This window comes from Euprymna scolopes, chromosome 35, assembly GCF_053919585.1.
Source record: "Euprymna scolopes isolate OS-2025 chromosome 35, ASM5391958v1, whole genome shotgun sequence".
NCBI classification, from domain to species: domain Eukaryota; kingdom Metazoa; phylum Mollusca; class Cephalopoda; order Sepiida; family Sepiolidae; genus Euprymna; species Euprymna scolopes.
In genome coordinates, this window is record NC_136516.1 from 71715878 (window position 1) to 71741677 (window position 25800).

The window sequence follows — 25800 nt, forward strand, 5'->3', positions numbered from 1 at the left end:
GGAGTTCCCTACGGGTAGCAGTCACAAGGTTGTTTGACCTTGGTAGTCGTTTTAGCGCGGCTCGGCACTCTTTCATGTAGGCAGATTCTCCCCGCAGCCTGCGACGGCTCTCGATAGAAGGGTCGAGAATGAGGTCGGGGAAGGCGGCAGTAACCACAGGATGCCACGGTTGGTCATCTTGCATATAATGGCTCAGGTAGGCCAGTCTCTCAGCATCTCGATGACACTTCAAGTCCGGCATTCCTAAGCCTCCCTCACACGGACGTTGAATGCACACCCAGTGTCTTCCTCTGTCCCAAAGAAGTGAGGACAAGAGTTCGCCGAGAGCTGTTAGGTGTTGTGCAGACAGGGGAAGTACGGCCAGTCGGTAAAGGTATGAGAGGAAAGACGTAAGTGGCGCACACCTCAGCTCTACCCTTTAAGGAAAATTTCCTAGGAAGCCACAAATTGACTGCAGCCTCCACCTTTGACTGTACCTCCAACCAATTTTTGTCAAGCTGGAGAACCACACGCCGAGCATCCGAACCGGGCCATCCGTCCAGCTGAAGGACCCCGGGAGATTGGCGCTGCCACTCCAGGTGCCCAACTGCAGTCCTACTGACTTTCTGGAGTTTATCTTAGTCCCTGTAATTCTTTCGTACCGAGCGAGCGCCTCCGACACGATCTCATTGTCTTTGAAGCTCGACACAAAGACCGTTACTTCATCGGCAAAAGCGGATGCCTTGGCAGCTGAGCCACCGGGTATTGCAATTCCGCGCCGGGCAGAATTTGCCTCCCCACGTCTCAGCTTGTGGAGCAGGGACTCCAAAGTCAGGACATAGAGCAGGGGCGACAGTGGACAACCCTGACGAACTGACCGAGAGATAAAGGGTTTTGAGCACTTTCCTTTGACTTGCACGACAGCTGTGGGCTGTCGATACATCATGGAGATCCACTTGCAGAAGTCAGGTTTAAAACCAGCGGCCTCTAAGACAGACGCCAAGAAACGATGGTCGACCCTATCGAAAGCTTTGGACTGATCTAAGTTGATCAGCGCGGCTTCCGTGTCGTCATCTATCCCTCCCTCTAGAATCGTGTGTATCAGGTGCAAGTTGTTCTGAATCGATCTCCCCTTCACAGTGTAGTTCTGTTCCGGTTCAACCAACTCACCGATAACAATCTGCAGCTGATTCGACAGGACCTTGGCCAAAATCTTCAACTGCTTAGCAGAGTTATGGGCCTTTAATTGTCTAACTCTTCCCCACCATGCCCGTCACCTTTCCTCAGCAATGTGATCACTCGCTTGGTGACTTGCCCTGGGATGGATCCCTGAGCAAGATCACTTTTCTCCAATTATTTCGATCCACAATTTGAACCTCATTCACATCAATTTCCAATAACATAAGCTTATCCTTAAACCTTTTTCACAAATTTATGCTGTAGTCTCTTTCTTATGGAAAGCTCACCATAAAGCAGTTGTTTTGGTATCCTTGCATCTCTCATCCCTACTAAGTGTCCAGTCCACCACATTTGATTTTTGACAATCTGCATTTCTATGCGACAGCTGTTGGATTGTTCAAGGATGGCAGTGTCAGGAGTAAAGGACTTCCAACTGATGTTCAGTATTTTACAAATGCACTTTAATGCAAAGAGCATTAAGATGCCTTTGGTATATATTCTATGTTTCTAATACATACAATAGACAAGTCAGGACACATGCCTCATACACACTGATCTTTGTCTTCACACTAATTCCTCCAGCTGACCAGACACATTTTTCAAGCTTACCAATAGCAAAGCTTGCTTGGGTTATCCTGCAAGTTATTTCAGCATTTAGGTTCCATCTCTACTCTGCATACTATTAACGGTATCCGTGATCTTCAATCTCCTCCCGTTAACCAAAGTAATTGGTTCCATATATGGCACGCCAGTTAGACAATACATAAGTTTTCTTCAAACTAATGGTCAGACCAAAAGCTTTGCAAGCATTTGAGAATTCATCCATCGTAAGATGCGTGTCCTCCCCTGTGTGTGCAACAAGATCTGCATCATATGCAGTCAACAATTCACAAATGATAGCGTGGAAAGTTTTTGACTTTGTACTCAAACATCGAAGATTAAATGGCCTACCAGAAGCTGAAAAATGCAAAGACATCACCCACATCACTATCTTTAAAAGCATAAACAAGCATTGTGGCAAAGTAAATTGAAAAAAGCGTGGGTGCTAATATATATATATATATATATATATATATATATATATATATACTCGGGTTTCTGTTATTCAAAAGTAATAGACTAGTGAATTCAATGAGGTTGTTAAATAGTGCTCAATAAAAAGAGCTAATAATACTTGTTTATTGTTATATAAACATGTTTACATCCCGCTGCTACAAACAGCCATTTGTTTTTTAACTCCAACATTTAAAGAGTTCCTACCTAAAAAATTCATTATTCATTGAACATTTGAATAGTCAAGTCGCTGCCTGATGATATCTGTTGGTTGATTAAAACAAATGGCTGTTTGTAGCAGCGGGATGTAAACATGTTTATACAACAATAAACAAGTATATATATAAAAATAAAAAATTACAATAAGTTTACCAAGGTAATCAAAATGGTAAACTTAAAATATATTATAAATATTAAAGAGTTAATATTTACAAGTAAAATAAACTCCGCCAGATGTAAAAGCTCAATAAAACCGAAAAGGAAATAGAGCTTATAATATGAACAAATGATTAATAAAACATGTTAAAAGACATCCTGAAAAAGAGTTAAAAACATATTTAATTTTAAAAAAGGAAGCACAAGATAAGTGGATAGTCCTTAATCCGCGGAGTTTCGAAGAAATACTCTCCTTCTCATCAGAGGGCAGGAATTAGCAAAATGCAGGATCGGATTTTGCATATAAAAGTATTTAATGAAACTACAAGTAAGTCACAGATCTTAGATATATATATATATATATATATATATATACATATACACACACACACACACACACACAAACGACCAGCCTACTTAATCTTTCAAACTTTTTTTTAACAATGCTTCTCAAAGTAAAACTCACTTTGCCCAATGACATTTGTTTTATGAGTGGAGTAGAATTACTGCATCCTACTACAGTTTAAAAGATGAAGAAATCGTTGATGATGATTATTACTTTGAAATTTCCGGATATAAGAACTTCTACACCTAGAGTAAACAAATCCATTAAAATTTGAAAAATATTTTTGTTCGTTTTTTTATATATTCCTTAAATATGTACACGCACAGACACATGTATACATACTAGAAGAATACTCGATCCACGACAGGTAAAAATGAATGGAGCAGTTTTGCACCACTTTTATATCTCCTTAAGATTAAAATCAACATATGATCCTAAACCTTATGTCAAGAATTTTTATTTCAATTTTGATCAAAATCTATTAGATTATTTTGATTCTAGAAACTGTTTAAAATTTAAGGTTTATTACATTATTGGGAGGGGGGGCATAGACGAGGATTTAGTTTCATTCTTAAAATAAGATATTTCCAACTTTCAGCCATGACTTCATACAATTGTAATACTATCAACGTTGCTTCTCACGCCATCAAGTGTTAGGAAGAAAAACGCAAAGAGGAAAAAGTATAGCAAAAGAAGAAATGAGTTTATCAGATAAACAAAGGTATAAGAAATGGAGTTGGTGAGATGACAATGGATGGGAACACAAGAGGAAGCTGAGGTGGAGTTGTTGGTCAATGTATCATGATGATTGGGACAAAGAAGATCAATAGTTCAACAGCAGATGTGGCTCGGGTAAGATCAAGAGATCTTTATGATGTCGAGATAAGGAAATGAATTGATCTTCTGACTGATGAACATGGCCTCAACAAGACGTAAATCTGGACCTTAGTGTTCAGAGGGTCGATAGTATCACACACACACCAAGAATACAACTGATATTTGTATAATACGTCAAAGTTTGTGCTTTTTTTTTTATTTTTATACTTGTGAACCTGTGCATGTCTCTTCAACAGCCAATAATGTGAGAGATAAGACCAGAAGAGAAAATGAAAAACAAGGCCATGGAAACGTTTGGGGTTGGTGAAAGACCACAGGAGACCATATGGGTTTTATCATACAATCACCACTATTCATTAACAATAATTATACGGCAGTTTAAAATATATTTTTTAAATTTTCTATTTCAGTTGCCTAAATTTTTGTTTTGCATGTAGTTTTCTTAATATGCATATGGACGGTTTTACACATATGGTAAATGCAAACTTTTTTTTTTATATACATAGGCATCACCACTTATCAAGGCCCAGGGGCCACTCGAGGATAAGGGTTAAAGAGTGTATAGTAGTCAATTGAACAATATAGTAATTGTCAGTAATGGAAATTCAGTTAACTTAATGGGAACGGCTTATCAAGAACTTGTTTACATTGGACTTGAAGACAACCATATTATAGTCAGCTGGAAAGCAGGAAAAGGAAGACAGTTCCATAGGCGTGCAGTTCTAAGAAAGCTTTGTTCATGGAATCTACATTTATGTTTAGGCACAAATAAAGAGTGGGGGGAATTATTAATAGTGTTTTCAGCTAGACAAGGGTTTCTTGTGAAAGTTTGGCAACTGGGGACCATAGATTGAAGCTCAGTCGAGCACTTGCCATGAAAATAACGATAAAGCAAAGACAAACTCGCAACATCTCTTCTGTGAGAAAGAGGTTACAGGGAAGAAAAAGGACATCTATGAGGCTACAAAGTCTATTTTGAACTCTATCAAGGCAGAATAAGTCCTTTCTAGCAGCTCTCCATTCTTGGGCAAACTTGGCTCTTATATAGATAGAGAACTGCATCAGCAGTGAGATATCTACTGGATCGATAGAAGGATCCCATCATTTTTCCAGCGTCTTTGGCAACAGATTTGATGTACGTGTTCCATTTAAGATCAGGAGTAAAGATCAAGCCCAGAAGCTTGTCAAAATATGAGGCCTCCCAAAGACGAGAGCCATTCATTTCAATTGATGCCAGATGGGGATCAGAGTGTTGTTGATGTAAAAATAGAAGCTTGGTTTTAGATGCATTAAAAGTAACCAGCCATTCCTTTCCCCATTGTACCACATGCTCAAGATCAGAGGAGAGAGAATCAGAGAGAACTTGGTCGTTTACGGTCTTAGATGTGCTACCATAAATGGTAGTGTCATCAGCATAAATGTCTACGAATGATGTAAGGATGTGATTTGGAAGATCATTAATGTAAATCAAGAAGAGAGTTGAACCCAGGATGGACCCCTGAGGGACTCCAGCATTACTGTAAGCTTCTGATTTCTGCCCATCAACTACTACTCTTATGAACCTATCAGAGAGAAATGATTTGATAATTAAGACATTTCCAGCTATACCATAGCTGGAGATCTTGTGAAGTAAACCTTTATGCCATACCCTATCAAAGGCTTTTGATATGTCAAGAGCAATTACCCTAGAAAGGTTGCCTCCATTGAGAAATTCGCTAATCCTAGGAGATAACCGTAAGCACATCTGCTGTAGATCTAGCAGAACGTTAATCATATTGTTGTCCTCAACGGTCGTACATCTAAACAATATGATATAAATGCGGGAGTACCCAAAGGGTCTATCCTTGGACCTTTATTATTCCTGATATTCATAAATGACCCCCCCCTGATAAAATTGTTTCAGAGATGGGTATATTTTCCGATAACACCACTCTCTATAACAGGCACGAGGGGAAAACAAATGAACACATATCTAAGGAAATCGCAGAAACACTAGAGGATGACCTCCAATCTGTAGTGGAATGGGGACAAAACTGGATGGTCACATTCAATGCTGCCAAGACTAAGCTTGTTTCCTTCAATAATTACAACAAACCTTCTCTACCACCAATAGCAATGGCCAAGAACACATTACCTTAAAGTACTTCCTTTAAACTGCTCGGCCTAACGTTTACAGGGAACATGAACTGGAATAGATACATCGAGAGCAGTGCCAAGGCTGCTGCAAAGAAGGTGGGCTCTCTCTACTGTGCTAGAAAACTACTTACACCTCAAAGTATCCTTTACCTCTATAAGGTCACCATTCGCCCATGTATGGAGTACTGTTCGCCAACCTGATAGGTCCTGAACTATCATCTAGGCTTCAGCCTCTGTCCCATCGATGGAATGTTGCATCCCTCTGCCTGTTCTACAAGTACTTTAATAGTGAATGCTCTGACTAACTACAAGCACTTGTACCCCCTCGACGTGACTACACCCGACAAGCAACTAAGTCCTACCCCTTTACAATAGAGATCCCTAGGTGTAAGAAAGACTTTTACTCCAATAGTTTCTTCCCCAGAACTGCAAGTTTTTGGAACTCTCTTCCGGGATTCTGCTTTCCCAACTGTACTGACATGCAGAAGTTAAAGTGTAATGTGAACAAACATCTTGATACTCATCTCCCTTAATAATGCCCCTGCAACTTATGTCCCCGATAGTAGCCCTCTACTTCGAAGTGGCACTATGCCTTGTTTGGGGAGAAAATTAATTTAAAAAAAAATATATATATATATATATTTAGTACTTGTTAGTTTTGTTGTCTATATTGTAAATTGCCTCTCTAGAAGTGTAAGCCATGTTTAGTTTCAGAAAAGTTTCAGATGGTTCGTTGTTTTAAACAAGTCTTGAGAGGTGACTGGTTTGCAGTAGACAGTTCCATAGAGCAAAATATTCTTACCGTGTTGAGACGGGGGTGGGGGGTGGGGGGGAACATGTGAAATTGCTCCAGAAAAGGTTTAATATTTATGAAGCAATTCTGGTTTCTGATTGGTTGGTAGCAGAACGTGAATTAATTTGATTCGTCAGTTCCTAGCAGCATCGTTTATAAATGGAATCGTCCGACTGTGTGGGATCATACCCCATTCTGTGAGCACTTTTGCTGGGAGCAAAGTGTAGTATCTGTTCCGGCAGATGTTGCACTTTGTGACCATTGCCCTTGTGGCAATTGGTTGTTGGTACATGTAGGGGCAACCCTATATGTATCATCCCCTTCCCCTCCCTCCCCTTCACCTCACATAAAAACCGACCTTGGGTCATATTTTGCTTACGTGGGGAAGCAAATAAATACCTAAATACCTACCCCATTAAACCTCTTATGATATGTGTCTCCTAGCGGCTTCGGCTGCAGGGAGACAGGGTAGTACATGTCAAGGATTCGTCACTTGACACTCAGCCCAACAGGTGAGGGGCCGGGAACCGGCCCAGCACCTGTTGGACTGAGGTACACCGCCTGGGTAATACCTAGGAGGTCCACCCTCCCAGGTCTTGCCACCAGGCTTTCCGGTGGGGCAAGTTTATTGCTTGCTGCCTGAGGCGCCCCGACCGGGGAATGCCGACGGGGTTACTCAGGCAATTTTTAAAATTGCAGGAGTGCCCCTTCTTTAGGGGAGCCTGCGGGGTTCCCACTTTCCGGCCTTGTGCCACATAATGCTGATGTGGGAAGCATTTAAATAAATACCCCATTACAAGTCCCCATTATACTTCCAGTGTGATGGGATGTGTCTCCTAGCGGCTTCGGCTGCAGGGAGACAGGGTAGTACAAGTCAAGGATTCGTCACTTGACACTCAGCCCAACAGGTGAGGGGCCGGGAACCGGCCCAGCACCTGTTGGACTGAGGTACACCGCCTGGGTAATACCTAGGAGGTCCACCCTCCCAGGCCTTGCCACCGGGCTTTCCGGTGGGGCAAGTTTATTGCTTGCTGCCTGAGGCACCCCGACCGGGGAATGCCAATGGGGTTACTCAGGCAATTTTTAAAATTGCAGGAGTGCCCCTCCTTTAGGGGAGCCTGCAGGGTTTCCACTTTCCGGCCTTGTGCCACATATTGCTGATGTGGGCAGCAATTAAATATATACCCCATTACAAGTCAAAAATATTGCAACAGCCTCTATGTTTATTAAATTGTTAGGTGTGTACCAACCGCTATGCGGGCATAGCGGTTGGTACAGGTGAAAGCACAGAATAGTTAACAAACCCCTTTCTCATGTTAAGTATGGACTTTAAAATAATGTTATTTCAGCACGGTCCGTAAACTGCAAAAAACTGTCTAAAAAATTAATAGTGTACAATGAAGAAATAAAATGTAGCTAGTGAATTTGGGGCGATTTAGCGTTTCAAATTCAGTCTTAATTTGGTATCGCGACCCGACCCGCTACTATCAGATATCCAAAAACAGAAAATTAATTTAAAAATACTGAGTTACAGCAAATTTTTTTTTTTTTTTTTTTTTCGTACACGTGAAATGTCGAAATGCAAACTTATCCGGAAAATATAGTCGCCATCTTTATAAACAAGAATGACTAACTCAAAATTATGAATATTATTCGTTTGAAATCGATATAAAAAAAAATATTGCTATATAGTTTTCAAATGTTTATTTTGTTACAAATTGGAAAAGAAAAAAAAAAATCTAAATTGTCAGTTAAAATTTTTTTAATTTCTTGGAAAAGAATGTTTTTCCAAAAGTGAAAATAAAAAAATAGTTTGAATTTTTTCTTATAAGATTAGCTTCTATTTTTTTTAATTAAAATCCTTAATTAAAAATATTTCAGATAAAATAAGTTGTAATTTCTCAATATACGAATTAATTTAATATAAATTAAATAATAAAGAATCTTTATTAAAGATAGTAAATTCAATTTTAGAATTTGTAAATGTTTATCCTTTGCTCCAACGCTGTCAACGAAGTTTTCCCCAGATCATTTTTTTTTCACTGGTCGTCATGTTTATTTTCGCACGCGCGTATTTATTTTTGCGCGCACGCGAAAACAAACATGGCGTCGAGTGGTTCAAAATTGGGTGATCGATTTACTGGAACGTTGTATAGAAACTGAGCACCCCTACAAATATTTAAATATTGATTAATTTTTTTTTTTTTTTTAATTCTGGTAGACTAGTACCCATTATTCGATAATAATCCGCTGAAAAAATTGAAAAAGAAACGAAAATAAAAATAGAAAGGAGGGCAAGCTCATTCAGGTCTACACATTTTTCTTATTTAGAATTATTTAATAAAGCAAAAAATCCATTTTTTTTTTTTTACTTGATTACTACATTTCAAAGGTTATTCTCGAAAAATAATTTCCTAACAATTTGATAAACAAAAAATATCGAAAAGGCTGAATTTAACTTTAAAATACGTTGAAAAAAAAAACAGCTTTTTAAATTTGGTAATCAAGTAAAAAATGGCATTTTTACTTGATTAAATAATTTGAAATAAGAAAAATTATTTTTTGTTTTAATTATTTTTATTGTGCAATGGAAAGAGGTTAAACTTAAAAAAAAAAAAAAAAAAAAAAAAACTGTTGGCCGTTTTGATACAAAAAAAAATCCACTGATGCCGGGCTACTGCTACAAATTCGAAATAGGGGCATGTGAGCGAGAAAAAGCGAAAGTACAATCAGGAAGACATCGAGCTACTTGAGAACCAAGAAAAGATTAAGTTACACTATCACATTTTAACATTCATCTTTTTTTTTTTTTTTTTTTGAAAAAGTTGAAAAGTAGAAATAAAATTAAAATAATGCGAAAATAAAAAGTTTATGATAAAGTCAATGAAAATTTTAAGTAGACGTAAAAAAATAAACAATGTTTTTTTCAATTCGGAAAAATAAAAAGCATTATGCAGCAGACGAATTTTCTTTAATTTCAAATGTTTGCGATTGATTTGTTTATTTGAGTCACCGAAAGCAGGCATAAAAAAGTGGTAGTTTTATTTTTTTTTGGGGGGGGGGGTGACCACTAACCCTAAGTTTGATTGACAAGGTGGCAAAAACCACACGCAATCAGCTAAAATAATTTTTTTAAAAGCGATCATTTTATGTTACATTTACATGCGAAACTGAACCCCCCCCCCACTGTAAATTTTAATGTTTGCTACTAATGCAGAAGAATACGGACCGTGCTAAAATAATGACGTTATTATTTAGAAACCCATCCTTAACATGGGGAAGGGAGATTTTAAAACTACTCTGTACTTTCATCTAACAGTTTAAGAAACAAAAAATACTGTAAAACTGAATTTAATTTGAAAATCTTATCTAAAAAAAAAAAAAATAAATAAATTTTAAAAAATAGCACAATCCGTAATTTACATAAGTAACGATTTTTTTTCTTTCCATTAGATTTTGGAGGGTATTATTCGTAATCGCCTAAAAAAATGTAGAATCTCATTTTATAGGGGAGGGTAGGGGGTAGCTGAGGCCTGAGAGGAGAGTGTTAATTGCATTAATATCGAACATCTCATCATCACATGTTATTCTTTCAAAGTTAGTTGTATTACTTGGGGATCAATGTAAAACATAAAATTAGTTTTTATATTTGAATAATCGTTTCAGTTAATTAGTTTTAATGTTTTAATTAAGAATTTCATGTCAACATAAACAAACAAACAAACGGTATATTTGTGCAGTTTAAGGGCCGTGTTATTTTTAATAGGATTTTCAAGTTGTTATCTTTTCTTTATTAAATTGCTGGGTTAAAGTACAGAATAGTTACAAAGTGACCTTTCCTCAAATGTTAAGAATGGCTTTCTAAATAATAATTTCGAAATAACGTTATTTCAGTACCGTTCGTATTCTGCATAAGTACAAATAAAACGCCTCATAGAATATAATTTTTCAAAAGTATAAACATTTCATCAGATGGATCCAAAAAATGTCTTTAAATTATATATTTTTTAACATTATTTCTGAGTTCAAACAATTTATTCTCATTAATCCCTTAAAAATGATTTTCATTATAAAAAATAAAATTACTTGATCAAATTTACGTAATTTTTAGAATATGATATTTTCGTTTCGTCATGGATATATACATCAATCGTGTATTAGAAGTCAGTTTTTGGAGCCTTCTCTTTTGCCAATAGTGTGAGGCGTGAAATTAAAAACTATTTAAAAAAAAAAAAAAAAAATTTAGCTGTAAAAATGAAATAAAAATGTTTTTGTATTTTTTTTTTTTTCTTCTTACCATGGTTACTGTTTGAGTAGCCTCTCGAGAAGATATTACAGCACACGAGACAAGGTTAGAAGTTAAGTTACACAAATGAAAGCAAATAATGGCATGTGCATTGTTTTATATAGTCGAGCGGCGAGCCTAATCTTGTCACGCCACGTAGCGGGATGCGGTGGAACTATTCTAGAGAAAGGAGAGGGTCGAGCGAGACTATTATGTCACAAGGAGAAAAAAAAGGGAAAGAAAAATACACACTCAAGTTTGGAATGTTTACAATTCTAATTTTATGGGAGCTCCGTCAAAATGTATTTTTGTTTTTAAACGGTGGTCACCGAATTTAGTGGCTAAGAAGAAAGTGTAGTACCTGTTCTGATACTACACTTCAACTTTTCTGTCCAATGGAGGAGAAATCCTTAATAACTGAGACAATTTAAATTTTTGTTCCTATCTAGAGTACTCTTTTTGGGGAGCTGGATTTTCCTCACTTTAAAAACCGACCTTGCGTCTAATTCTGCCCTCGTGGGGAGGCAAATTAATAGGAAGGCCCTGGGGCCACTCTAGGTTAAGGGTTAATGAGTACCAACTAGACAATGAGACAACACCGTGATGATTGGTAACTGTGGAACTTCGGTAGGGTTAATTATCTAATTATTTGGGTTTGTTTTACAATCCACAGAAGTATGAAAAAGTTGTCAAAAAACAAATATATAACAAATAAAGACAAGTTACTTTTCTACCTAACTGAATAAGTTTTTAGTGTTTTCATTTAATGTAAAATGTTTATTCGGTTTGAAAAACAAGTAATATTGAGCGCTATTGGACAACAAGAAAAAAGCCACAATGTCTCTTTACATCTTTGAAGTCTCGATAATCACTTCAAAATAAGAAATAAAACAAAATGATGGCAGAAATCCGCATAATGAATGTCAGGGTAACATTTATTGGGTGGATTTCTACCACCATTTTGTTTTATTTCTTATTTTAAAGTGATTATCGAAATTTCAAAGACATCGCGGTCATTTTTCTTGTTCTTCATTAGAGCTCAATATTACTTGTTTTTTGAACCGAATAAACATTTTACATTAAATAAAAACATAAAAACACTAAAAACTTATCTTGCCTTTGATAACATTTATTTGTTATATATTTGTTTTTTGACAACTTTTCCGTACCTCTGTGGATTACAATACAAACTCAATTATTTAATTCAGCAAAAACTTATTTACATTAGTGTAGAAAATGACAGTAGTGTGTTCCACAGGTGGAGAGCTCTAACTTTATTCATGGAATTTGCGATTAGTTTTAGGTACTGGTACAGAGTCAGGAAAATTGTTGACGATTGTTGCAAATGTTTTATGGGGAGGCGGCATAGATTGAAGCTCAGTCGTGTACCTGCCATGAAAATAACGATTGAGCAGAAATAAACTCACAACGTCTCTTCTGTGAGAAAGAGAAGCAAAAAGGTCATTGCCCACTAGATTTCAAAGTCGGTTTTGTCAAAGCAGAAACGGGTACTCTTATCAGCTCCTCTCCAGGTGTGGCAACAGTACTCTATTTTATGACATATTTGTTCCTTGTGCAGGTAGAGGATTGCATCGGGAGTGAGTACTTTCTGGAATGGTAAAATGATGATCCAACTATTTTTGTAGCAACTTTGGTAAAGATTTTTGTGAATGCACATGTTTTTATGGTGCTTATATTAACAATATCGCATTTTATTGTTTCTTTTGTAATTATTATTAAATTTTCAATTGCATTTTTTTGCGGAGGGAGTGGGGGGGGTCATATTTCAATCACCCAAATTATTTAAGGTTTAGCATTACTCTCAAGCAACTTACTTTTTATTTTTACTTAAACCAATCATATCATTTTACTTATTAAGAAGTGTCAGAAAATTAACAATAACACTATGCCTATCATTGTATTGTTTTGGACCAATAAAATCGGCCAATTTGATTGGTCCAAAACAATATAATGCTAGGCATGATGAAATTGTCAAATTTCTGACAGAGGGGGGTAAAAGTGTTAGACTAAAAAAAAAGGGGCGGAAACAAATGTACAGCAAATAACTATCACTAAACAATAAAAAATGTAATATTCTATCGACCTGCATATTTTGAAACTTTTTAAACTGTTTGGAAGTTTGAAAAATTCTTATAGATTGAGGCAATTTTAATTTTTGTTCCAATCCAAAGCGACCCTTTAGGAGTGAGTTGTATTTTACTCACATATTACAAAAAACAAAGCAAAAAAAAAAGCGGTCTAGTCAGCTTACATAGGACGACAATTTTTTTTTTTTTTTACTTATCAAGGCCTTGAGGCCACGAGGATAAGGGTTAAAGAGTGTACAGTAGAAATTGGACAATATAGTAATTGTTAGTAATGGAAATTTGGTAAATTTGTTAACTTATATGGAACGGCTCATCAAAAACTTGTTTACGTTAGACTTGAAGATAATCATATTGTAATCAGCTGGAAAGCAGGAAAACGGAAGACAATTCCTCAGGCGTGCAGTTCTAAGAAAGAAGTTTTGCTCATAGAATTTACGTTTAGTTTTAGGTACAGATAAAGTGTGGGGGAAATTATTGATAGTGATTTCTGCTAGACGGGTGTTTCTTGTGAAAGTTTGGCGAGGGGGGACCATAGATTGAAGCTCAAACGAACACTTGCCATGAGACAAACTCGCAACATCTCTTCTGTGAGAAAGAGGTTGCAGGGAAGAGAAAAGGACATCTCCTACAAGGCTACAAAGTCTATTTTGAACTCTATCAAGGCAGGATAAGTCCTTTCTAGCAGCTCCTGCCCAGATGTGGCAACAGTACTCCATCCTAGGACGTACCTGGTTCTTATATAGATAGAGAATTGCATCAGCAGTGAGATATCTACTGGATCGATAGAAGGATCCCACCATTTTTCCAGCAGCTTTCGCAACGGATTTAATGTATGTGTTCTACTTAAGATCAGGAGTAAAAGTCAAGCCCAGAAGCTTGTCAAAACATGAGGCCTCCCCAAGACAAGAGCCATTAATTTCAATTGATGCCAGATTTAAACAAGTAAATAAAGACAAGGAAAAAAGGGTGCGTGCAAGATTATTTGCATTACTTGAGCCACTGTTCTCATCTTGTGTGTTATTCTGCACAACGTTTTGGTTGATGTAATCTCCAACCTTCTCCGGGTGTATCATGCCAAACTCTGGAATCTGCACGGAATTTCAAATGGGGTTCTTTATTTAATCCACAGGTTAGCATTGTAATGTTTTTAAGTATTGGTTATAATAAAAACAGACTAAAAGGGGAATATAAAATGAATAACATAATTTATTGACTGACTCTTACAGACCTCGTGGATCTCGATGATGTATCTTTTTCTGCCTTTTTTCTAAGAAGAGTTCAGTAAGAGAAAAGAAGGTTTAACAGTCAAAGGGAGGTAATTCAAATTATCTTACATCCTTCTTTCAAGTCCCAAATTCATAGTGAGAGTGTCTTTGGTGGTTAAACTTTTCTACCACTCTTTGTATATTTTACTTTGGGACTTTCCGAATTAAAAGGTTGAATATCCTGGTGTAGAGTTGACTGAAGATCTGTCAGGTCAGTTTGTTCCATAAGATTATTGTGGCTGTACTCAGGAATGTCTCTGGATGTGTTTGGTAAGACAGACAATTCTGTCGGTGTAACTATTTGAGGAGACTTGATTTTCTCATTTATTTTTCGAAGATGACTTCTAATTCTACAAAATAATCCTGAATCAGTCTCAACCAGGACTGATCTTAAAGTAATAATATCTACCACTTTGGCTGGGTTCATTTTAGGTGTTTTCAACCAAACTGACTGTCCTTGGGTAACGGGAGTTTGTTCTCTAGTTCTATGACGTTTGTCAAAATACGCCTTTTGTTTCCTTTTGACCTGAACATCTGCTTCTTTGAATTTTTCAATTTTGTGGATAATTTTGATTTTGATGGGGGAGTGCTGGAATGCGAGTCATAAGTTTCCTATGCATCAACAATTCTGCAGGACTTTGGCCATGCTGTAGTGGAGTAGTGCGGTAATTAAGTAAAGCAATGTAAGGATCACTTGACTTTTTAAAAAGATTTTGAACTGTCTGGACATCGCGTTCTGCTTCACCATTACCTTATGGATGGTGTCGGCTGCTAATGAGATGAATAAAGCTATAGACTTTAGCAAACTTCAGAAAGTCTTTAGATATAAACTGAAGGCCATTGTCACTTATTATCATTTCAGGTATACCATACTTAGCAAATACTGATTTGCAGTGGTTTACGATACAACCTGCAAGGGTATTTTCTAGATGAGATATTTCTATCCATCTTGATTAATAGTCGATGACTATCAGGTATTTGTGGCCATTCAATTCAAATAAATCCATTGCAACTTTTTGCCAAGGGTAGTCAGGCAACTTGGTTGGTTATAGTGGTTCTGGTGGAAATTTTCTTCTTTTTTCACAAATACTGCATTGTTCTATTTTTTCCGCTATTTGTTTTGACAGGCCTGGCGACCAAAAATTACTCTGTGCCAGTGCTCTACATTTTACTATACCTTGGTTTTCCTCATGAAGATAATCCAAGATATCTTTTTGAAGATCCGCAGGGATGATGAGTCGGCTCTGATATAGTAAGAGTCCTTGGCAGATTGTAAGGTACTGCCTTATAAACCAGTAAGGTCTCAGTTGAGGGGCTTGCGTAACAGTTTCAGGCCATATAATAATATATATATATATGTAATAGTTCATGATTTGACTGCAGATTTTATCAGTGTTGTTTCACTTTTATTTCCTCCAATCTCTTATCAGTAACAGATGTTTTTAATAATTGAACGGATGAACATGTCTGTCTCTGTCTCCTGCTCGAATTTGTGTTTGGTTGGTAGGCTGTTTGGAGCTCTAGACAGTGTGTCTGCTGTAATGAGATTTTTCCCAGTGGCATGGGTAATCTCATAGGTGAATCTCATTAGGCGCATACGGAAACGCTGTATTCTTGGGGTCAGTTCATCAAGGCATTTAATTTTTAGTTATGCTAATAATGGCTTGTGATCTGTTTCAATTATGAACTTATGCAGTCCAATGAAGAAGTCAGCAAATTTTTCACAACACCAAGTGACCACAAGGACTTCTTTTTCAACCTGAGCATAATTAGATGGAATCCACTGTTGCAGTCCAGTTTACTAAATACTTTGGCTCCATCAAGTTGAGCTAATAACTGGTCTGAAGAAGGTAGGGGAAATGTTTCAAGTGAAGTCAACACAAAGTCTGATTTTACCATCCTTCTTTGGAACCGCTACAATAGCACACCAATCAGTAGGCATTTTGATCGGGCAGATGATGTCTTCATTTACTAATCTTTTAAGCTCATCCTGGACCTTTTGCTTCATAGGAAGTGCTAGTCATCTGGGAGTTGTAATTGAAAAAGGTTGAGCAGTCTTATCCAAATGTATTTTATAAACATGATCCAGTTTTCCTAGTCCTGTAAATACTTTTGCAAATTTTTGTTTGTATTTATGATCACTGCTTTATATAGAGTTGATTTTGCTCAACAAGTGTAAAACTTTAATTGCTGGTCCACCCAACAATGGTTCCCTTAAGTCTTTAACAATGTACAGCTCTTGCTGTGAATTTTTTCTCCATAACAGAATGTAGCATCTATTTTCCCCATCACCTTTATTTTGCTCTGACCTGGTCCATATAATCTTTTATCCATCCGCTTTATTATAGAATTTTTTCTAAAGAACCAGTCTGGTACTACGGTCACATCTGCGCCTATATCTAACCTGAAGTTGACTATTTTGCTGCAGATTGTGGTGGTGACTTTTATGTTAGCTTTCCAGTCAATTTTTTCTTCTTCTTCACTGTTTTTAATATTTCCCAATGAGATCGAACCCTAAGAAATGATTTTCTTCCTCTGCAACTCTTCTTATAGATTTACTTCTGCATTCAGATGCATAGTATCCTAGTTTTTTTACACTTGTTGCATTTTGCATGAATCGCTGGACAGTCATCTCTACAGTGTGAGGTAAAATATCCACAGTGTGTGCACTTCCTTTCAGTCATTTTATTTTTATTCTGAAAATTGCTTTTTCTAAATACACGGTTTATTTGTGTATCTGATTCATGTGTCGAGGATATAACCTGTGACTGTTGTTTTGAAGTTTCGTGTGCTCTACCAATTTGCAGGCATTTATCTAAGGTTAAGGTTTTATCTGCTAAAAATTTTTCCTTAAAATATCATCCTTCACCCCAACAACAACAACTTGATCCCTAATTAGTCTGTCCGTTAATTGTCCAAAATTGCAACTTTTTGCAAGCTGGTGTAAAACCGCTATGTACGTTTCTATATTTTCTTTGGGTTCTTGTTTTCGAAGGTGAAATTTGTACGATTCGTATGCTTCATGTGTTTCTCCGACAAAGAATTCATCAAATTTTTTTTATTACTTTTTGAAGATTATTTCACTCATCCTCCGATTTAAAATGCAACCCTTCAAAAATATCAAAACATTCCTCACCAATAAGAGAAAGAAAAACAAAAGTCTTATATTCCGAATCAACTTCATTTGACAATCGACTCGCCACAGAATAATCAAAAAAATTCCGCCTAAATCTCTTCCAATTGCTCATAACATTTCGTGACAAAGACATTTTTGCTGGGGGAGGTATATTGGCATTAAAATTTCTTTGAGCCATAGTTTGAATTTTTTTTTTTTATATATAAATAAAACACACTTACTATTTCTGTGAAGAAAATAAACTTTTTCTTTTCGATTCTCGGTACTTCCAATATTGCATGCGTGCAATCAGTAATAGCAAGATGTCCATGTTTTTTTTTTTTCTTTTCCAATTCTGATACCATGTAATGTTTTGAAAGATTTATTATAATAAAACAGACTAAAGGCGGGAATATAAAATGAATAACATAATTTATTGACTGACTCTTACAGACCTCGTGGATCTCGATGATGTATCTTTTTCTGACTTTTTTCTAAGAGTTCGGTAAGAAAAAAGAAGGTTTAAAAGTCAAAGGGAGGTAATTCAAATTATCTTACAAGCATGATCTTCTTTCGTCAAAACACTAACCAAAAACATATGATATATAAAATAAAGTACTGTGGTAAAATTCAATTGCAAGTGACACTCTTCTGGAGGTTGGAGGTTGAAGGTTGATTCCTCACTGCAGGCAATTACTTAAGACTTCTGTTTGGTCATGACGGATCAAGAGCATGCTACTGCCGTGGATTAAATAAAGGGTTCTGTTTGAAATCCGATGCAGATTCCTGAGCTTGACAGAAAGATTCCCGAGTTCGGGTTAATACACCCGAAGAAAGTTGGATATCCATTGGCCAAAAGTTTGTGTGAATAACACTCAAGATGTGTCCAAATGATCCAAATAAAGTTTTAAAAAACGCTAAATAATGAGAGATTCCTTGTTTCTATTTACTTGTCTTCCCATGAAAGTACACTTAGACATAAGCTCAGTTTTTAAATCCCCCTCCCCCCAAAAAAGACGGTTTGAAGTGAGACAAAAATTAAAATTTTCCAAATCTAGAAGAAATTATCAAACTTACAGTTTCAAAAGTTTAAAACCATGCAAGTCGATAGGATATTACATTTTCTATCGTTTGGTAATAATTATTCGTTGTATATTTGTTTTCACCCTTTTTTCATTGTTAACTATACTACACGTTTCCCAATTATAAAGCACGTATTCTAAGTCAACGGGATATAAATTTTTCCCGTTTTTTTTTTTTAATTGGCTAAAAAGTATAGTTTTATATCTACTTGCGCTTGTCTGTTAAAAATCCGTTTTGACGGCGTTGATTTTTGCAGAGTAGTGTTACTGTTGTGTCGCCCTTCTGACCAGTCTTAACACCACTTAACGTGATCTAACTAATAGTAGTTGATCGGACGCTGTTTTACAATAGTTCACTGTGCAGAGGGAGACAACTCTCTTTTACTAAGAGATTCGTTCATTTTTTTCATCTCATAATTTAGGACGCTCGATTCTTCGATACTTTTTATTCAATCAAAACATTAAAAAAAAAAAAAAAAAAAAGCAAGGACGATTTTTTTTAATGTAAAAAAGTTTATAACATTAATAATACAAAATATAGTCTGTACGGGAGTACGGGATTATTAAGGAAAAAAATCAACGCAACCAATGATATTTTTCATTAGATGATAAGTTAAAAAAGAAGCTACGGCAACTATTTTTCTCCTTTTTTAATTAAAAAATAAATGTTATGGTAAGATTTTTAAAAATTAGTCTTTAACCTTAAAAAATACAAAGAATGAAACTTTACTAAAACACGGATGAAATTTTTAAAGTTGCGGCGACTTTTTTTTTTTTTTTTTTTTTTACTGTAACAAAACTTATAATATTAATAACACCAACATTTAGTTTTTAACATTACAAAAAAATGAAAATGTGACAATAGTTGTAGAGGAATTGTAAACGCAGTTGTAAAAAGTTTTATTCTTGTTTTTAAAGAATTTCATCCTTTGTATTTTTTAAGGTTAAAAACTAATTTTTTTTAACCTTACCATAGCATTTACTTTTTAATTAAAAAAAAAAGTTGCTGAAGCTTCATTTTTAAATATTTCCACAGTGAACTATTGTAAAACAGCGCCGTTCGTACTATACCAGCGTATGCAGAAATTTGTAAGCCGAAGAAAGTTCGTAAGCAGAGAGCATTCAGAACTAGGCAATACATAACCTTTAGTGAAATGTTGAAAAATCTGTCCTGCACTACACTTTTTTGGTCTCGGTTAATGGAGAAGAAATCCTTCACGACTGATACATTTTTTTTATTTTTGTTACTAACCAGAGTACCCCTTTTTGGGGAGCTGGTTTTCCCCACACATTAAAAACCGACCTTGTGCCTAACTATGCCCTCGCGGGAGGAGGGGGGGGCGGAAACAAAAAATAAAAAATACAAAAGAAAATAATAATAACGTACTAAAGTTTAATAAAATAAGATAAATTCATGATTGTTATTACCTAAAATACAAATCTTCGTTAAATGACCAAACTATTGCTTTAGGCTGTAAATTAAATTCGGCCAATTCAATAAGATCAGTAGTAGTATTAGTATTGTCAGAGAGCAGACATTAACATTACTGTTACCTCATTTCTTTTATAATACATATATATATATATATATATATATATATATATATATATATATATATATATATATATATATATATATATATATATATATATATATATATATATATATATATATATAGGAGCAAACAGTTAATAAAACATGTTAAAAAACACTTTGAAAAAGAGTTAAAAACATATTTAATCTGAAAAGGAAACACTTGATAAGCGGATAGTCCTTAATCCGCAGAGTTTCAAAGAAATACTTTCCTTCTCATCAGAGGGTAGGAATTAGCAAAATGCGGGATCGGATTTTGCATACAAAAGTATTTGATGAAACAACAAGTCAAAGATCTTACTTGATAACAAAATTTCCCCTTTTCTTTTCTTTGTACATATTTGTGAATTATTCCATGGATTTCGGCCTTTTGGATTATTTTGGACCATCTTCCAATTACGTGATTTCTTTGGATTTTACTTGTGCAAATGGAAACTCAATTAACTTTCTTGGAGTTATATTTTTGGATTATTTACCTTTCACCAGACTATCCATTTACGTGTAATCACCTTTTTCTTCACCATATACCCTCTGCTCCACTTTTTGTTATCAAGTAAGATCTTTCACTTACTTGTTGTTTCATCAAATACTTTTGTATGCAAAATCCGATCCCGCATTTTGCTAATTCCTACCGTCTAATGAGAAGGAAAGTATTTCTTCGAAACTCCGTGGATTAAGGACTATCCACTTATCAAGTGTTTCCTTTTCAGATTAAATATGTTTTTAACTCTTTTTCAAAGTGTTTTTTAACATGTTTTATTGTTTGCTCCTATTATAAGCTCTATCTCCTATTTGGTTTTATCGAGCTTTTACATCTGGTTGAGATTACTTTATAAATATCAATTCTTTAATATTTATAATATACTTTAGTTTTACCATCTTGGATCATTTTGGTAAATTTACTTGTAATTTTTATTTTATATATATATCTGTGGAAATATACTTTATTTCGTTATAATATATACTAATCGTTATTTTAGAAGCTTAATTTAATTACAGAGCAATATAATGAATGAATGACAAAAGTCTATATTCCAAAGTTCATGATGTTGACCATCTTACAATTTATTCCTTTAATTCAGTTGACATTTACAATTCTTGACAGTATTTATTTCGTAGCCCAAAATCAATCACTTAATTATTATATCAATCAGTGAATCTATTTTGCCTTAACTCATCAGAAGAAATAGCAACAATCAATCCATCAAAAGGAGATAAAGTGCGTTCTCCTTTTAGAATTCTGGTTTGATATAATTTTGTTATTTAGTACATAGATAGAAAATATATTTTAAAAATTAAATCCCTTTGATTGAAGATAGAAGAAATAGCAACAACCAATCCATCAAAAGAAGATAAAGTGCGTTCTTCTTTTGATGGATTGATTGTTGCTATTTCTTCTAATGAGTTAAAGGCAAAATAGATTCACTGATTGATATAATAATTAAGTGATTGATTTTGTGCTACGAAATAAATACTGTCAAGAATTGTAAATGTCAACTGAATTAAAGGAATAAATTGTAACATGGTCAACATCGTGAACTTTGGAATATAGACTTTTTGTCATTCATTCATTATATATATATATATATATATATATATATATATATATATATATATATATATAGTTTTTATATTTAAATTCCATTCAGAAAGAAATATACTTTTCAAAACAAAAATTTATTATTAGGACAAAGAATAGAAAATTTATATTAATTTTCTTAATCCATAGATTTTCGGTGTAGGCTCGTCTCCTCAGAGGAAAAGTCATAAGCAAAATATTAATTCTGGTTTGAATAATTTTGCTATTTAGAAAATATATTTTAAAGATTAAAAGAAAATAAAGGTTGAAACAAGAAATGATATGAAATTTTGGTATCCAAATAGAATATTAATCCTTGAATAGGATGGTGTTCATATATATATATATATATATATATATATATATATATATATATATATATATATATATAGTAGCGCTTCAGCCCGGCTTCGCTCGGACCCTATGTACTGTTCATAACTTACCCTACGTGTGAATACACTTTATGTAAGATTTCAAATGTTTAGACCAAAATTTGTCTGAGTAATTTCGTAGAGACTGCAGAGGTCAATTTTTAAAAAACTTTGACCCCCAATTGTGACCCCTTAACATTTATTATTTTGGTCTCAAATCAAAATACTAAGTTTTACCCATGTCCAAGTTACCTACATCTAAAATTTCAAGTCTTTAGACCCCAAATTGGCAGAGAAATTTGGTAGAATCTTCAAAGGTCAACTCTTTCAACTTTGACCTTTTGGCAGCCAAATTTTCGCCCTAAAACTGATTAAAATACTTGCTGCATGTCTGAATACCTGTTATGTATTAATTTCAAATGTTTAGACGCAAAATTGGCTGAGTAGTTTGCTAAAAACCAAAAAGGTCAAATCTTTTGAATTTTAACCCTTTTGGCAGCTCAAATTCTCAACTCAAACCGATTAAAAAGCTTGCTCTATCTCTGAATACGCTTTATGTAAAATTTCAAATGTTTAAACCAGAAGTTGACTGAGTAATTTGATAGAGATTGCAGAGGTCAATTTTTAAAAAACTTTGACCTCAATTTTGACCCCTTAACATTTATTTTTCAGGGCTCAAATCAAATTAAAAAGTTTGATCCATGTCCAAGTAAATTTAAAATTTACAAATGCTTAGACCCAAAATTGGCGAAGGAGTTTGGTAGAATTTTCAAAGGTCAAATCATTGAACTTTGACCCCTTGAGAGCCAAAGTTCTGGCCGAACACGGATTAAAAAGATTTTTCCAAATCTCAATACTCCTTATGTCAAATCTCGAGTCTCTAGATCGAAAATTGACAGAGTTATTTGGTAGAGAAATGTACACACACACACACACATACATTTTCACTTTTATAGATATACTAGTATTTCGGCTCAGCGTCGCTCGGGTGTTTGGAGGTGTATGCTGAAAAAAAAAAAAAAAAAAACGGCAATTTTTTTAACTTTGACCCCTATTATGACCCCTTAATATTTATTGTTTTGGGCTCAAATAAACTTATTAAGTTAGATCCATGTCCAAGGAACCAATATCTAAAATGTCAAGTGTTTAGACCCAAAATTGTCGGAGGAGTTTGGTAGAGTTCTCAAAGGTCAAATCGTTGAACTTTGACCCTTTAACAGATAAATTTCTGGCCGAAACCTGATCACATCGATTTTCCCAAATCTCAGTACCCTGTATATCAAATTTCGAGTCTGTAGACTAAAAATTGACAGAGTTATTGTGTAGGGAAATGTACACACACACACACACACACACACACACACACACGTTCACTTTCATAGATATATAGACTAGCATGGGTGCCCAGCGTTGCCTGGGTGCTTGGAGGTGGATGTTGAGCCAAAAAAAAAAAAAAAAAAAAGAAAGTGGTAGTAGAAAGACAGGCTCAAACCCGTACTGGAAAAGAATAGGGAAAAAACCTGACGTCTTTGCTGCTACGACCACCACCAAACTGGAAGTGACATAGGTTTTAATTAAGGCTAGACAATTGAAAGGAGAGGATGACTTTTGAAAATATCGGCAAAAAAAGCGTCCCCTCCAGTAGAAAAGTGCCCAGTTGAAAGTGAAGATATTAATGTTTTTAGCCAATTTTTCGATATTTGTCGTCTGAAAGGTCGAACTTCAAAACAATACTGATCTTGTGAAAATCCGTCGCCTCTGTTGAAAGTTTTAGGCAGACATGCAAACATACATACATGCATACATACATACATACATACATTTATGTACATAGTAACTCAAAATTTCGATGCAAACCGATTAAAAAGCTTGCCCTATCTCTGAATATTCTTTATGTCAAATTTCAAATGTTTAGACCAGAAATTGTCTGAGTAATTTGGTAGAGACCGAAGCAGTCAAATTTTTTAAAACTTTGACCCCAATTATGCCCCCTTAACATTCATTGTTTTGGGCTCAAATCAAGTTATTAAGTTAGATCCATGTCCATGGAACCTACAGTTAAAATTTCAAGTGTTTAGACCCAAAATTGTCGGAGGAGTTTGGTAGAGTTCTCAAAGGTCAAATCGTGACTGAAAACCGATCTCATAGATTTTCCCAAATCTCAGTACCCTGTATATCAAATTTCGAGTCTGTAGACTTAAAATTGATAGTTATTACGTAGGGAAAGGTAGACACACAGACAGACAGACACGTTCACTTTGTTGTTCCTTCTTATGAAACGGATTTTTAATTTAATTATAATTTGATTTTTAAATTTTAAATTATCAATCACATTACTTAATATTGAATTAGCTCTAGGATATTTACCTATCGAGCTTATTATATATCTAAATTACAACGAGCACTTTTTCTTTCCTGTATTTTAATAAAACTAGTAATTTCACTGTTACATTAAAATACACTCAGCTCTTTAGTTTTATTAAAATACAGGAAAGAAAAAGTATATATATATATATATATATATATATATATATATATATATATATATATATATATATATATATATATATATATATATATATATATATTCTGATAAGTATTAGCTTTTAAAACCAGTTCAAAATGTAGAACAAAATAAAAAAAATGTGTTAGGGTCATGTGACGAATCCTTCATACTATGACATCCAGTGATGAAGTCCGATAAAAAACAAAAACGTAATTTATTCAATGATATATTATAAGTTTATAAGAAGGCTGTTAGTAATGTAGACTACTGGGGTGTTGAAGTGATGTCTTTACTATCCCAGTTATATAAAGCAGTAAATTCGTATTTACTGATTGATATTTGTGAATAATGATATACAAAGATTTATAATTTTATTAAGACTTTCATTTGCTTGTCTACTTTTGGTTATACATCACATCACTTTAACATCCCAGTATACTACATTGCTAACAGCCTTCTTATAGGCTTACACATTTGTTTAGCACCAATGTTTCAAGCAAACTACCTTTCTCTTTTATGAGTCATACATTGTCTGTTTCGTATAAAAAGAAAGTGTTGGCATTAAATTGAATTATTATTATTATATCAAATTTTTAACTGTGTGAATAACATTGTTTTATCAATTAAAGAAAAGTATATATACATATACATGTATATATTTTGTGAGAATGTCTTTTTTTTCAAAGAAAAACAATACGAATCATCTTGATAAAAAAAAAACGTTTATTATGAAAATTCTTTGAACTATTTGGAATTGTTGTCTACCAATTATTTGCATGGACCTATTGTAAGCAAACAATGGGTGTTTCAAGGACATTGGTTTTTCAAGAGTTACCCGAAAGGTATCAACGCCCACTTGGAGGCTGAACGAAATTGACCAATCAATAAAAATCTGAGTGGGGTGAAACAACTGTCTCTCGTTATTGTTTTAGATTCTTTAGTTTCTCTTTCCAAGGTTCTCGAGCTCGGCCTTAGTAGAATTTCAGGAGTCTAAGTGTTGCATTTTCACAGACAAAACATTAAATGAACAGGCTTTAAGGGAAGCACATTTTACAACAAATGAGCACTTGTACACCTGTGGGTTATCGCCAGGGAGCGATCAAGCTATAATAAGTCTTTTTATTTTACATACGTGTGTAGTTTGGTCCTCATTTTTCAAGTGGCCATTTCTAGCATCATCTAGTAGCTCAGTCAGCT

The 25800-nt window shown here is 34.8% G+C and overlaps 1 protein-coding gene across 4 annotated transcripts in view; it reads right to left on the reverse strand.

Annotated features, from left to right (window-relative positions):
- The window catches only part of LOC145259918 (aspartyl aminopeptidase-like), a 114836-nt gene that overhangs the window by 84313 nt on the left and 4723 nt on the right, over positions 1–25800 (reverse strand). Inside the window, exon 1 of one of the 4 annotated variants that reach the window (XM_080117874.1) lies at positions 17714–17851. The exons of 2 other annotated variants lie outside the window; for them this stretch is intronic. In XM_080117874.1, the coding sequence (XP_079974000.1) occupies positions 17714–17836 (123 nt within the window). In that variant the 5' untranslated portion in view covers positions 17837–17851. Of the gene's footprint in view, positions 1–10995; positions 11166–17713; positions 17852–25800 lie in introns of those variants that run through there. One more of the 4 variants, XM_080117876.1, reaches the window with a different exon arrangement.